The 13,892-nt window shown below is 49.8% G+C and overlaps 4 protein-coding genes across 4 annotated transcripts; all 4 read left to right on the top strand.

The window, feature by feature from the left end:
• Nucleotides 1-829: 829 nt before the first annotated feature.
• FIESC28_00931 (uncharacterized protein) lies at nucleotides 830-3,554 on the top strand (the record flags this gene model as incomplete). Its single annotated transcript, XM_031155082.1, has 3 exons — nucleotides 830-1,048; nucleotides 1,143-1,383; nucleotides 1,798-3,554. The coding sequence occupies 3 exons, from the start codon at nucleotides 830-832 to the stop codon at nucleotides 3,552-3,554; spliced, it is 2,217 nt and encodes a 738-aa protein (XP_031020877.1).
• A 704-nt stretch (nucleotides 3,555-4,258) lies between these two features.
• Nucleotides 4,259-6,951, top strand: FIESC28_00930 (uncharacterized protein; the record flags this gene model as incomplete). The annotated part of the gene is made up of 7 exons (XM_031155081.1): nucleotides 4,259-4,421; nucleotides 4,469-4,543; nucleotides 4,587-4,824; nucleotides 4,871-5,023; nucleotides 5,068-5,893; nucleotides 5,941-6,868; nucleotides 6,917-6,951. 7 exons carry the CDS (start codon nucleotides 4,259-4,261, stop codon nucleotides 6,949-6,951), a joined length of 2,418 nt encoding a protein of 805 aa, XP_031020876.1.
• Nucleotides 6,952-7,948: 997 nt separating this feature from the next.
• On the top strand, nucleotides 7,949-9,455 carry FIESC28_00929 (uncharacterized protein; the record flags this gene model as incomplete). The annotated part of the gene is made up of 3 exons (XM_031155080.1): nucleotides 7,949-8,196; nucleotides 8,240-8,447; nucleotides 8,493-9,455. 3 exons carry the CDS (start codon nucleotides 7,949-7,951, stop codon nucleotides 9,453-9,455), a joined length of 1,419 nt encoding a protein of 472 aa, XP_031020875.1.
• A 1,120-nt stretch (nucleotides 9,456-10,575) lies between these two features.
• Nucleotides 10,576-12,455, top strand: FIESC28_00928 (uncharacterized protein; the record flags this gene model as incomplete). The annotated part of the gene is made up of 3 exons (XM_031155079.1): nucleotides 10,576-10,773; nucleotides 10,820-12,149; nucleotides 12,196-12,455. The coding sequence occupies 3 exons, from the start codon at nucleotides 10,576-10,578 to the stop codon at nucleotides 12,453-12,455; spliced, it is 1,788 nt and encodes a 595-aa protein (XP_031020874.1).
• Nucleotides 12,456-13,892: the final 1,437 nt, after the last annotated feature.

Genomic DNA, 13,892 nt, shown 5'->3' with positions numbered 1-13,892 from the left:
TAGTGGTTACATTATTATCATGAGATTCGGCTACATAGTCGGTAATTCTGTTATCAATTGTTTGGCATTGTAAAGTGACGCCAATTGAAGCAGGGAATGATGCTATAGCGATGACGTAGTGACGTCGCTTTGACACTTGCCCCACGTAACAGGTCGGCTCGACACTATGAATAAAAGATGCGGCTATCGGATATTGTACGAGAATAATGCTGAAAAATAATTAGGTGAACTTTAATCAGCCCAAAGAGGTTTTGGATTTTGCACACGGAATTGTTAGAAATCGACCCGGCAAGATGGGAATGTTGTCGATTGTTGACGATCAGTCTTACCCCGGTTTATCAAGATCCATAGAAACAGAGATTCCCCTGTTTATCAGAAAGTGTAGCCGTCATCGAAATTCAAGATTCCACATCAAATATTACAAATCTAACATGGTCAATGGCCCATTCGACATTTTGCTACAGTAGCTTCACGTCAAGCAGGAACAACCGCGGGAATAGTGGGGCTGCGGACAGTTTCCTCCCTGGTGTAACGGGAGGCTGCATCGTTCTCCAAACACGGATCGCGATCGCAACGCATCCCGTTGGAAATTTGAGCCTTCTCATAGGTCAATTTACTTTGTTTCTTGACGAAACATGACGAAGTTTCCTCAACATTTCGAATCGTGCACCTTCCCCGCAGAGCGGGGAGATGCTGTTTCCAGAGGGTGACGTAAAGTCAACGTGGTGGTGAAGATATCCAGAAACATATAAAGAAACCCGCATCCTTCGGGTCCTGTTTGCGGTCGGCACGTTCTGTTAACTCCGAGAACATACACAAACAAATCGACATGACCGAGCAAGTTACAGGAGCTATCAAGCACGCAGTCATGGGTCACAAGAACGATAAGATCGATCAGCTCAAGGCCCACATGGTCGAGCCTACTGAGAACTCGAGAATTACCTCCGACTACGGTGTCAAGCAGAACAACACCGATCAATGGTTGCGCGTGGCCACTGAGGACCAGACTGGTCCTTCCCTTCTGGAGGACACTTTTGGCCGTGAGAAGGTATGCACATATCCGCCCGAGTGTAGCTGGCGCACCGCGCGAGATCATGAAGCTCGGCCTTGGGTTTTGACATATCTCTGACTGAACATTGCAGATCCACCGATTCGATCACGAGCGTATCCCCGAGCGAGTCGTCCATGCCCGGGGCGCTGGCGCTCACGGAACATTCAGACTCTTCGAGTCAGCGGCCGATGTGACCAAGGCCGGTTTCCTGACAGACACTTCCCGAGAGACGCCCATCTTTGTTCGTTTCTCGACAGTCCTGGGCAGCCGCGGATCTGCTGATACCGTTCGCGATGTCCGCGGTTTCGCCATCAAGTTCTACACTCAAGAAGGTTAGTCAGAACACCACTCAGACGTCAACCTCATTCAAGCACATCCTGAACATCTGAAACACTTCCTTGATCATATTCGAATACTTGGATCGGTGTCTGGCTGGTCGCTAAGCGTTTGAACACTGGTGATGGAGGTTACACGAAATGGATTCGTATATGTGCAAGTGTGCAAATTACCTTTCAGTCAGATTTCCTGTCCCTCACTCTTTCCCTGAGTTTCTCTTTCCCTGAGTCTCTTTCACCCCGAGTCTCTCTTTCCCCAAATCTGCTCGTTGTGGTGTTGTTTTTTGTACTGCACCGCCACACCGCCACAACACCAAAGTTTTGCGCCACGGCACCATAAAAAACATCACCAGTGCCCTCAAACCCTCAAACCGTCGTTTATCGTCACAGAATGCTAACAAAAAGTCGCAGGAATAAACGACATCGTGGGTAACAACATCCCTGTTTTCTTTATTCAGGACGCTATGAAGTTTCCCGATGTCATCCATGCAGGAAAACCTGAACCTCACAACGAGGTTCCTCAGGCGCAATCCGCGCATAACAACTTCTGGGATTTCATGTTCGAACACTCCGAGGCTACTCACATGCACACCTGGGCCATGTCTGACCGAACGATCCCCCGATCTTACCGTATGATGCAGGGTTTCGGTGTTAATACCTTTACCCTTGTGAATGACAAGGGCGAGCGACGTTTTGTCAAGTTCCACTGGACCCCAGAACTTGGTGTTCACTCTCTTGTCTGGGACGAGGCTCTCAAGCTTGCTGGCCAGGACCCCGACTTCCACCGCAAGGATCTTGAGGAGGCAATCCAGAGTGGTGCGTTCCCCAAGTGGAAGTTCGGTATTCAGGTCTTGGAGGAGTCCCAGGAGCACGACTTCGACTTCGATATCCTTGATGCAACCAAGGTTTGGCCTGAGGACCTTGTCCCTGTTCGCTACATTGGAGAGTTTGAGTTGAACCGCACTGTCGATGAGTACTTTACCGAGACTGAGCAGGTCGCTTTCTGCACTAGCCACCTTGTTCCCGGAATCGGCGCTTCGGACGATCCCCTTCTCCAGGGCCGAAACTTCTCGTACCAGGATACTCAGCTCAGCCGACTGGGAATCAACTGGGAAGAGCTTCCAATCAACAAGCCTGTCTGCCCTGTCATGAACTTCAACCGTGATGGTGCTATGCGACACACCATCACCAAGGGTAAGGTCAACTACTGGCCCAACCGTTTCGGCGTTCAGCCCCCTGCCAAGGCCGAGGAGGGTGCTTACGTCGACTACGCGGCGAAGATTGCTGGCATGAAGCAGCGAACTCTCAGCAAGAAGTTCAAGGATCACTTCTCTCAAGCCCAGCTTTTCTACAACTCGCTTTCTGAGATTGAGAAGGCTCACATGCAGGCCGCCTACTCTTTTGAGTTGGACCACTGCGACGAGGCTATTGTCTACGAGAGATTGACCCAGCGCCTTGGTGAGATCGACGGCGACCTTGCTAACACTATCGCTGAGATGGTCGGCGGCAAGAAGCCTTCCAACTCTAAGCCCAACCCCGGCAAGAAGGCCAAGAACCTGAGCCAACTGGATTTCCTTCCTGAGACCCCCACTATCAAGTCTCGACGTATTGCAATCCTTATTGCTGATGGCTACGACCCTGTTGCCTTCAACGCAATGTACGCCGCCGTCAAGGCCCAGAGCGCCCTCCCCTTCGTCATCGCATCCCGACGCTCCCCCATCTTTGCTGCTGGTGAAGATTCATCGTCTTCAAACACTGTGACCCCGGATCACCACTTTGAAGGGCAACGTTCTACAATGTTCGATGCTATCTTCGTTCCTGGTGGTGAAAAGTCCATCCAGACCCTCTCCAAGAACGGTCGCGCCGTGCACTACATCCGCGAGGCCTTCGGCCACCTCAAGACTATTGGAGGTACAGGAGAGGCAGTCGAATTCATCAACAAGGCTATCAACCTTGATGAGATTGCTCTTTCATCCACTGACGGTAGTGGTGTGGTTGACAGCTACGGTGTTGTCACTCTCAAGAACGCTTCTCCCGACACCCTGAAGGAGATCGTCACAGTCGCTTCCGACGCCAAGGGCTTCTTGGAGAAGTTTGTTTACAATGTTAGCTGCCATCGCAACTGGCAGCGAGAGTTGGATGGTTTGAGCACCATGGTCGCATACTAATGACTTTACGGAAAGATACCTTTAATGAATAGTTGAACTCTTCGAATTAGTATATTAATACAACAAATGTATCATGAAACTATCATATCTGAAACACGAAACAGAATGGAACAATGTGAATATGATTTGATGATATTCGTTGTGTTACTCCATTGAAGACACGATGAATCCTGTCCCACGATAAGGCCGTGGATAGCATGCAGTCGGCACAAGCTAGCAAAAGCTCTTCTCGTGTCTATAGCGCCAAGGACTTCGAGAACGAGGAAACATATTTTAAATAAATAAACATCTCAATGATACGCATACAGAGCCAAGAAGGTCGCAGGTAGCGGGATGTGGCCGGGCAACTTTCACGCCTTTGCGTAAGACTAAATCACCCTCGATAAAACCACTAGTGTACAAGAAAAAGAGCCTCAACAATATTCTCGGCCGAGTAAAGACATATAAACATCTCAAAGATGTTTCTTTTTTTAATCTGTTACTCGCGGGGCTCTCGGCGCCCCGGCAGGAGCGGCCCCAGTTGCGACGTCATATACGTCATTAACGATCACAATCTGTATCATTCCTTGCTTAATCTGGCGTCACTTCCCAAACAACAACAAGCACAGTTTATTTCTCAGATCAGATTTAAAAGCAATTTCGTTTTCTCAAGTGACCAACATTTTCCATTTCCAATTCAATCTCCCGTGAACCCTGTCGCAAACATGCCTGGTGAAGTGATTGATCGACCGAACCCTGCTCCATTGGAGAGTCACCTGCCCGATGCTGTTCTAGATCTGGCGAGGAAGGCGCCTAAGACGGATCTTGATAAGAAGATCGCCCAATCGCTTAATGACTTTCAGCATGCCGCGTGCTACATTGCTGGATGTAAGTTGGACTGCCGAAAGGATGATGCACATCGCTGATAACTCTAGCTATGATCTTCTTGAGAGACAATGTGCTCCTTGAACGAGACCTCAAGACAGAAGATATCAAGCCTCGCTTGTTGGGTATGTATACCTCCCTCATAAACAACTCCGCTAACTTCAAAAGGACACTGGGGAACATGTCCCGGTATTATCCTTGTTTGGTCGCATCTAAACCTCCTCATCCGCAACCATGATTTGGAGATGATCTTTGTTGTTGGACCTGGCCACGGTGCTCCTGCTGCGCTCGCATCACTTTGGCTCGAGGGCTCTCTTGAGCGATTCTTCCCGCAAAAGTATGGCGTCAACAAGGATGGCTTGCGAAACCTCATTACCGGGTTCTCAGTTCCTGGTGGTTTCCCCAGGTAGGACAATACCTTACCTCTGTCACGATCAAGCTAACTTGTTCAGTCACATCAACTCCGAAACCCCAGGATCTATCCATGAGGGTGGTGAGCTCGGTTACTCCCTGGCCGTCTCATTCGGTGCAGTCATGGATAACCCGGATCTGATTGTTACCTGCATTGTTGGAGACGGTGAGGCCGAGAGTGGTCCTACTGCAGCGTAAGTCAACCTCCCCTGGCACAAAACTCGACTAACCGTTGCAGCGCCTGGCACTCCATCAAGTACATCGACCCTGCCGAGTCAGGAGCAGTCATTCCCATCCTCCACGTCAACGGCTTCAAGATCAGCGAGCGCACCATTTTCGGATGTATGGACAACAAGGAGCTTGTTAGTCTGTTCTCTGGTTACGGTTACCAGCCCATTATTGTGGAGACCCTCGAGGAGATTGACGCCGAGCTTTCTGGAGCACTCGAGTGGTCTGTCAGCGAGATCAAGAAGATCCAAAAGGCCGCGCGAGATGGAAAGCCCATCACCAAGCCCCGCTGGCCCATGATTGTCCTCCGAACACCCAAGGGCTGGACCGGTCCTAAGAAGGTCGATGGAGAGTTTATCGAGGGATCTTTCCACTCGCACCAGATCCCTGTTCCCGGAGCTGGCAAGGATGAGGAGCATGTCAAGATCCTCCAGGACTGGCTCAAGACTTACGACACAGCTCATCTTCTCAAGGATGGTAAGCCCGCAGACAGCATCTTGGAGATCATTCCCCAGCAGGACGAAAAGAGACTTGGACAACTCAAGAAGACATATGACCCTTACCAGCAACTGCAGCTCCCTGACTGGAAGTCTTTCGGCGTGGAGAAGCTATCCCAGGACAGCTGCATGAAGCGAACTGGTGACTTCTTGAACCAGGTCATCAAGGAGAACCCCAAGAGCTTCCGTATCTTCTCTCCTGACGAGTTGGAGAGCAACAAACTTAGTGCAGTCTTCGAGAACACTGGTCGAAACTTTCAGTGGGACGAATTCTCTCGCGCCCAGGGTGGTAGAGTTATTGAGATCCTTTCCGAGCACTGTTGCCAGGGATGGATGCAGGTAAGAACCACGAAAGTGCTACAAGAATCATGACTGACTCCCCACAGGGCTACACACTTACTGGCCGCACTGCTCTGTTCCCTAGTTACGAGTCATTCCTCGGCATTATCCACACCATGATGGTTCAGTACTCCAAGTTCAACAAGATCGCTCGCGAGACCAGCTGGAGAGGCGACCTTAGCTCCATCAACTACATCGAGACCAGCACATGGGCTCGTCAGGAACACAACGGTTTCTCCCACCAGAATCCATCATTCATCGGATCCGTCTTGAACCTCAAGGCAGAGGCCGCTCGCGTCTACTTGCCCCCCGACGCCAACTGCTTCCTTAGCACTATCCACCACTGCCTCGGCTCCAAGAACTATGTCAACTTGATGATTGGCTCCAAGCAGCCCACTGGTGTCTTCCTGTCCCCCGAAGAGGCTGCGGAGCACTGCCGAAAGGGTGCCAGTATCTGGGGGTTTGCTTCTACCGACAGTGGAAAGGAGCCCGATGTGGTGATCGCGGGTATTGGTGTTGAAGTCACTTTCGAGGTTGTAAAGGCTGCCGAGATTTTGCGGGACTGGATCCCCGAGCTTCGAGTCCGCGTTGTCAACGTCACCGATCTTATGGTCCTGGCTGCCGAGTCCCGTCACCCCCACGCGCTCAGCCGAGCCGACTTCCTCGACATGTTCACCGAAGACAAGGCCGTATGCTTCAACTACCACGGATACTCTGCTGAACTTCAAGGTCTTCTGTTCGGTCGCCCGGGCCTGCACCGCATGACTGTCGAAGGATACAAGGAGGAGGGTAGCACAACTACACCTTTTGACATGATGCTTCTGAACTGGGTCAGCCGATTCGATGTCGCTAAGCGTGCTCTCAAGGGCGTTGCCGAGACCAACGACAAGATCAAGGCTAAGCTCGACGAGACTCTGAAGAAGATTGACGCTCGCGTTGAGGAAGTTAGAAAGTACATTCGGGATGAGGGCAAGGGTAAGTTACTCCGATTACTTGACAAGACTATAACTGACACATCGATAGACCCTGAGGATCTTTACGACATGCCCAAGTTTTAGGTAGACTTGTGAGCTAAGATAATGAAACACGAAGTAAGATCGCGGAGGAGAGAAGCGGAGATTATGATTTCACGATAGTTATCACTTGTTTAATGATCTAATAAAAGTTATTTACTGTAACTTCAATACTTGGATGTAGTCTGTCTACTTATGAGTCCGCGACACTTTTAGTCGATACCGTGACTACAGCAAAGGGCATAAAGTCGACCCTCTCCCCGCTACATACACGTTACACTTCCGCCCCTAGCACCTAGGGCCAGAACTCCGAGACGACTACCCGTCTACTCGATGCCACATTTACATAGGTATAATCCCACCAGGGCTCTAGTTCGGGCCCGCCATTGCGTGCATCGGTTATTGGATGCAGGTTTTGTATGACTTGCGATGGAGAGGAGGCATCTTGTAATACAGTCGTTGGCTCAATCAACGAACCCCCAAGATATCCAGGGGCAAACAGTGAGCGTCTATCTATGTCAATAATAGTCTAAGTACTAGACAAGATAATGCAATACGTCCTAAACATAAACACCATGCTGCGCCGTCGATGTTGTCCATATATAAGTGCATACACCCATCGTGTGGCACATCGAAGCAAACACCATCTAACGAATTCCTTCAGGCCAAGCAAGGCAATGTAACCAAGATAGTCATGCGCACATACGATCCATAAGAATCCAGAACCTGTCACCTACCAATGCTCTGATACAGCGTGGTTGTTTGTTCAGGTCAGTGGCACTGGCTTGCACCTGGCGTGCACTTCCATTTGGGCAACTGCTTATTTTCGGGTCGCGACTTCCGGCAGCGCATCACTGTTTGCTTCAAACCACGCGCGCAGCCCTCTTGCACAGACAGGAGAAGTGCTGTGGTATGCGATATCGGAGGCACAACTATCGCGTCCTAACACCTACAAACTTCATCTCATACGGGCATATCTCCCACTTCTCTCATTATCAGTTTACCTTCATAAATATCGAAAGCATACCTATCTCTTCTCAAAATGGGGAACGGCCACAGCAGCTCCATCCAAAACTGCCTCAACAGTATTTGTGTTAATCGCACCGCCTGTGTCACGTACCCAGGGGATCCGCTCTTCGCGTGGTGGTCAAAACCGTTCAACCTCGAGTTTCCCGTTGTCACTACCGCTATAATTCGTCCTCAAACCGCCAAAGAAGTCGCCGAGGCTGTCAAATGTGCTACGAAGAATGGACTCAAGGTGCAGGCAAAGTCGGGAGGTCACTCCTATGGGTATGCTCTCCGCGAAAGATGCATAGCAGAGCTGACTGTGCAGAAACTATGGCTTAGGCGGCGTGGATGGAGCGGTCTCTATTGACATGTTCAACTTCAAAGACCTCAGTATGGACAACAGGACGTGGTATGCTAGATTCGGCGCCGGCCTGACCCTGGGTGAACTGGATGCGCATCTGCATGCGAATGGAAGACGAGCCATCGCCCACGGAACGTGCCCTGAGGTGGGCACTGGAGGACACCTGACCGTCGTGAGTCTCTCAGACACATATGTCTGACTATCTCTGACATCCTAGGGCGGCCTTGGGCCAATATCCCGCCAGTGGGGAAGTGCTCTCGACCATCTCCTCGAAATCGAAGTTGTAACAGCCGACGGTACTATCCAGAGGGCCAGCTATACCAAAAACTCTGGACTCTTCTGGGCTATGCGCGGCGCGGGCGCAAGTTTCGGCATTGCAACCAAATTCCTAGTCAAGACTCGTCCGGAACCTGGCAAAATCATTCAATACAGCTACAACTTTGCTTTTGGCTCGCAGACCGAAACGGCAGCATTATATAAAGAGTGGCAACAACTCGTGCGAGAGCCTGATTTGGACCGTCGATTCGCAAGCCTCTTCGTTGTTCAACCTCTAGAAGCACTCATCACTGGGACCTTCTTTGGCACAGAATCTGAGTATCAAGCTACCGGTATCCCTGGTCGTCTTCCTGGAGCTGGCAAAGGTGCTTTTTGGCTGACCGATTGGGCGGGTCTTCTGTTACACGAAGCAGAGGCTACTGGCTGTGCTTTGGGAAGCATACCTACAGCCTTTTATGGCAAATCGTTATCCCTCACCGAGCAGGATCTACTCAGTGACTCAGCTATTACCCAACTGTTCGAATACCTTGGAGATCATCATAGCCAATTGTCACCTTTTACAATCATCTTCAATACCGAGGGCGGCGAAATGATGGAATTCCCCACCAATGCAACGGCATACCCGCACCGAAAGAGCATCATCATGTATCAATCCTACGGCATCGGAGTGGGGCAAGTATCGGCAGCGACACGGAACCTCTTGGACGGAGTTCACCAACGGATCCAGCGGTCGGCTCCGAGCGCCAGGTCCACTTACGCCGGGTATATCGATGCATGGGTGGACCGAAACACGGCCCAGAAGCTTTACTGGGCGGACAATCTACCACGATTACGAGAATTGAAGAAGGTGTGGGATCCAACAGATGTCTTTAGCAACCCGCAGAGCGTTGAGCCGGCCGATTAAAGGCGGAATTGGTGTAATTTGAGGAACTGTCACGAGATGACATGCCGGACGAATGAGGGACGAGATTGTCAAACCAACGGCTCCGAGCGTCCGATGGGTGCCGACAGAGGCCGGGGTTGCCTAAGATTACATGTGTACACAAGTATGAATTCATTTGCTCACCGATATCTTGAATTGTCACGAGCTATTGCGTAGCATCATTGAAGTGACCCGCTTCAGCTTTCTAGTGCCATGATTTCCCCGCGTATTAAGAGCTTCTGGCGTCAACTAACAGAGTGGGGAAATTGATTCAAAATCCGGGGTAACAACAGATGGTAGTACAATGAAGTAGAGTTGACAACTCGTCAGCAAAGACTTGAGTGGTCGGAAACGTCCATCGAGAAGAGCATACAATATTTCATGATATTGAATATCAAACATCTCCAATTCTCAACCCTGTAACTAATACGACACGGCAATCCACGACAATAACAAAACCTTGTCAAAAACGCCCTATGTCCACTTAGTCCCAAACCCCGCATTGTCTTGTCACGGTAACTCAGACCAACTCTTGTAACACTTACCGCGTGATAAAAACGGCCAGACACGGCATTTGGGGGGAAGAGACCCGCCTTGACATGACACAACAAAGGGCGTTTTGGGGTTCGTGATAGTTTTTGGTTGGATTGGAAAGGGGGGCATTTTGCGGGGGAGGGGGCGAGTAACAAAACCCGGGCTTGGAAGCTTGTTCTTGTTTCTTACAACTTTCATACACCATCTTGTTTGAAGAATATTGATAGGTGATTGGTTTGAGCATTGTTATGAGGTATGTGTTGATGATTTGCATGGTGTCACTTATACCCTGGTCCTTACTGTGATGCATTGTGTTTATTGTCATGACGATTTTACAGATTCACTGACATTAATGCAGAATACAATCAATATGACACTACTACAACGTTCAAGATTAGCCGCTTTAGGCCTCTCAAGGTGTCGTCCCGGACTTCAGTCAGTGAGAGGATACCAAAGTGCCGCCCTAGCATCTACACTTTCTCAAAGAGACGGAAAGTCTTCACTATCTTTATCAGCCAGCACACCGAAAAGTTCAACAGCACTTCACAATGTCTCACCTACAGCAATCATGGCTCGTCCATACTCCACCGCCAGTGAAGACATGTACACAGCATCTTTTGCCTTTTTCGAGGCTATCTGGGATGCTGGTATAACACATTGCTTCGTAAACCTGGGTACAGACCATCCTAGTATCATTGAAGCCATGGTTAAGGGACAGCGTGAGAAGAAAGGCCAATTTCCTAAGATCATTACATGTCCTAATGAGGTACGTCCTAAACCAAGAATCTCGTGAACCAAACTGACGGAAATAGATGGTTGCCATGTCTATGGCTGATGGATATGCCAGATTAACAGGCAAACCTCAATGTGTCATCGTACACGTCGATGTCGGAACTCAAGGTCTCGGCGCAGCTGTCCACAACGCTTCAACAGGCCGTGCACCAGTGTTAGTATTCGCCGGTCTATCACCATTCACACAAGAAGGCGAACACCGCGGAAGTCGAACAGAGTACATCCACTGGATCCAAGATGTCCCAGACCAAAAGCAAATTATCTCTCAGTACTGTCGATACACGGGAGAGATCAAGACGGGAGCCAACGTTAAGCAAATGGTCAACCGCGCTTTGCAATTCGCTACTTCAGATCCTCAAGGACCCGTGTATCTGTGTAGTGCACGAGAGATCCTTGAGGCTGATCTTAAGCCTTATTCGCTTAAGCAAGAGCACTGGGAGTCTGTTGAACTTGGTGGGCTCCCTACAAGTGCTGTTGACAGAATTTCTGAAGCTCTCGCCGGTGCAAAGGCTCCTTTGCTTGTGACGGGATACAGTGGACGAAACCACAAGATTCCCGCCGCACTTGTGGAATTGGCAGATAAGGTCAAGGGTCTTCGGGTTTTGGATACTGGTGGTTGCGATATGTGCTTCCCTGCAGATCATCCCGCTTGGCTGGGTCTCAAGTTTGGCGTTGACGACGCTGTTACTACCGCTGACACAATTATCGTCCTGGATTGCGATGTACCCTGGGTTCAGACGCGGTGCAAGCCTAGAGAGGATGCAAAGATCTTGCATATCGATGTTGATCCTCTGAAGCAGCAGATGCCTACTCATTACATCCAAGCTGATGCGCGGTACAAGGCTGATGCTTTGACAGCGGTGGAACAGATCAGTCAAGCCCTTGACAAGAAGGAATTCGCTAGCAAGCTCGAGTCCAACGCAGAGGCAGAGAAGGAGCGTGCAGAGATCCACCAGAATAAACTGGCTACCATCGCCAAGGCCGCTGAACCTCTTGCGGACGGTAGTTTCGGCACTGGACACCTCAGCAAGAAGCTCAAAGATCTCTGTCCAGAAGATACCATCTGGGCTATTGAAGCCGTTACAAACACAGGCTTTGTCCACGATAATGTGCAGCCCACGATTCCTGGATCATGGATTAACTGTGGTGGCGGTGGTCTCGGTTGGTCTGGTGGCGGTGCACTGGGTATCAAGCTGGCGACAGATGCTGAGAACGGCGGCACCAACAAGGGCAAGTTTGTTGTGCAAATTGTAGGAGATGGAACATATCTCTTCACAGTCCCCGGAAGTGTATACTGGATTTCAAGACGATACAAGATTCCAGTGTTGACTATTGTGCTCAACAACAAGGGTAAGTCATCTCACTCTCCCCAAAAACATTTTACTAACAAAAGCAGGCTGGAACGCTCCCCGTAGATCTCTACTGCTCGTCCATCCCGATGGTCTCGGCTCAAAGGCGACAAATGAAGAGATCAACATCTCTTTTGACCCAGTGCCTGATTACGCTGGTATTGCAAAGGCTGCAGCAGGTGGAGATATTCACGCTGCGAGGGTTGACAAGGCGTCGGATTTGGAAAGTGTGCTAAAGGAAGCTATCGCCAAGGTTCAAGCTGGACAAACGGCAGTTGTAGACGTCAAGGTTGCGCCGGATTGCTAGTGAGGATATAATGTGGAGGCCCTAGACCTTGAGGCTGAATGCCATTATTTAAGTTAGCAGCATTGTTTCTTCATGGATCCCCGATATTGCCGCCTGGGCATCGAAATGTTTCACGGTCCCCTGTCGTATTTGATCTGCAAGTCAGTCTTGGATTCTTGTCGCCTGATCAAAAGGAATTACAGTCGGCCCTGAATTCCGATACTATCCAGGGTCTGAAACCAGCGATTTCTAGTTGATAAGGCTAATCTGTTACCTAACGGACCTTGTTCCCACGAAGCCGCATCCATTCGCCACCAAAACAGGCGATACAAAGACAAGCGCGTAACTGCATGATTGTGTGGTGTTTTTAATTCACTTTCATGCAGCAAGGGTCAGCAGGATTGGGAGGTCAAAGTCATGGGGGACATAGATCCGGGGTGCCCGCATTAGAAGGCGGCGTTTTTAGAGGTCGGAAAAAAACATGAGACGACGCCTAAATGGAGTCTTGGCAGGGAAGATCATCATCTCTTTGCGGCTCTTTTTCTTTTGCAGAGGCAGCTCCAGCCTCTAAGAGTCCAAGTTGGGGATTTGTTGTTGTTCTAGATCCCACTTGAGGGTATTGTATATCCGTATCCGTATGTAACTATATTTCTCGTATGCTCGGAGTCTACCGTGGAATAACACCATCATTCATCAGCCTCCAAACAGACTCTCACAATCCCATTCCATTAGACTATGACTAAAATAATGAGCCGAAGAATAACACTCTGATCAATTGAGGCTAACATCTCATCTTAAAAAACTCCCCCGCACCACGTGCTCGTGACAAGCAGAAAATACCAAGCCCGGGAGGGAAGGCGCAGGCGCATATTGACCTGAAAGACGGCGGCAGAGGAAGGTGCATGCAAGGCAAGTGCAGGTGCAAGACCGCGACTGCCTGCATGTGCGGTGCGGGCAGGTGCCTTTTCCAAGGTTGGGCAGCCGCTGATGGTTACAATTTGAGTCAATGCATAATACAAAAGCAAAGAAATTTATCTTCAATCATTAACCTCGCCATGATTCCCTGATCCTTGATTTCTTTTTGTTATGCTCTTTTACAGGCAACTGCCACTGTCCATGCCGACTCATCTCGGACAAGTACATTTCATTTCTTTCGCCCTCGGCACGCGCTAGTCTAGTCGGTCCGGCTTATATCGTTCTTGTCCTCTTCCTCTCGACCGTTGCGTTGCGCAATACGATTTCCATACCTGACATCGATATAAAACCCACCTACCATCACGGACCCCGTTCTGGTTCTTGCTCGCTTCCCATTTTTGCGGATACCGGTACGGAACTCCAGCTGGAAACCTAACCTCCAAGGGTCCCAGGTCCAGATCTAGAGGCCCACTTCCGACTTTCTCGTCCCACTTGAACGTCGCAAGTTTGCGCTCGTCTTAACGCCCAAGGGAACAACAAAAA

This window comes from Fusarium coffeatum (genome assembly GCF_003316985.1).
Source record: "Fusarium coffeatum strain FIESC_28 chromosome Unknown BRIP53273_contig_26, whole genome shotgun sequence".
Classification (NCBI taxonomy): domain Eukaryota; kingdom Fungi; phylum Ascomycota; class Sordariomycetes; order Hypocreales; family Nectriaceae; genus Fusarium; species Fusarium coffeatum.
The sequence above is the reverse complement of the archived record's forward strand: the minus strand, read 5'-3'. Positions and strand labels throughout refer to the sequence as shown.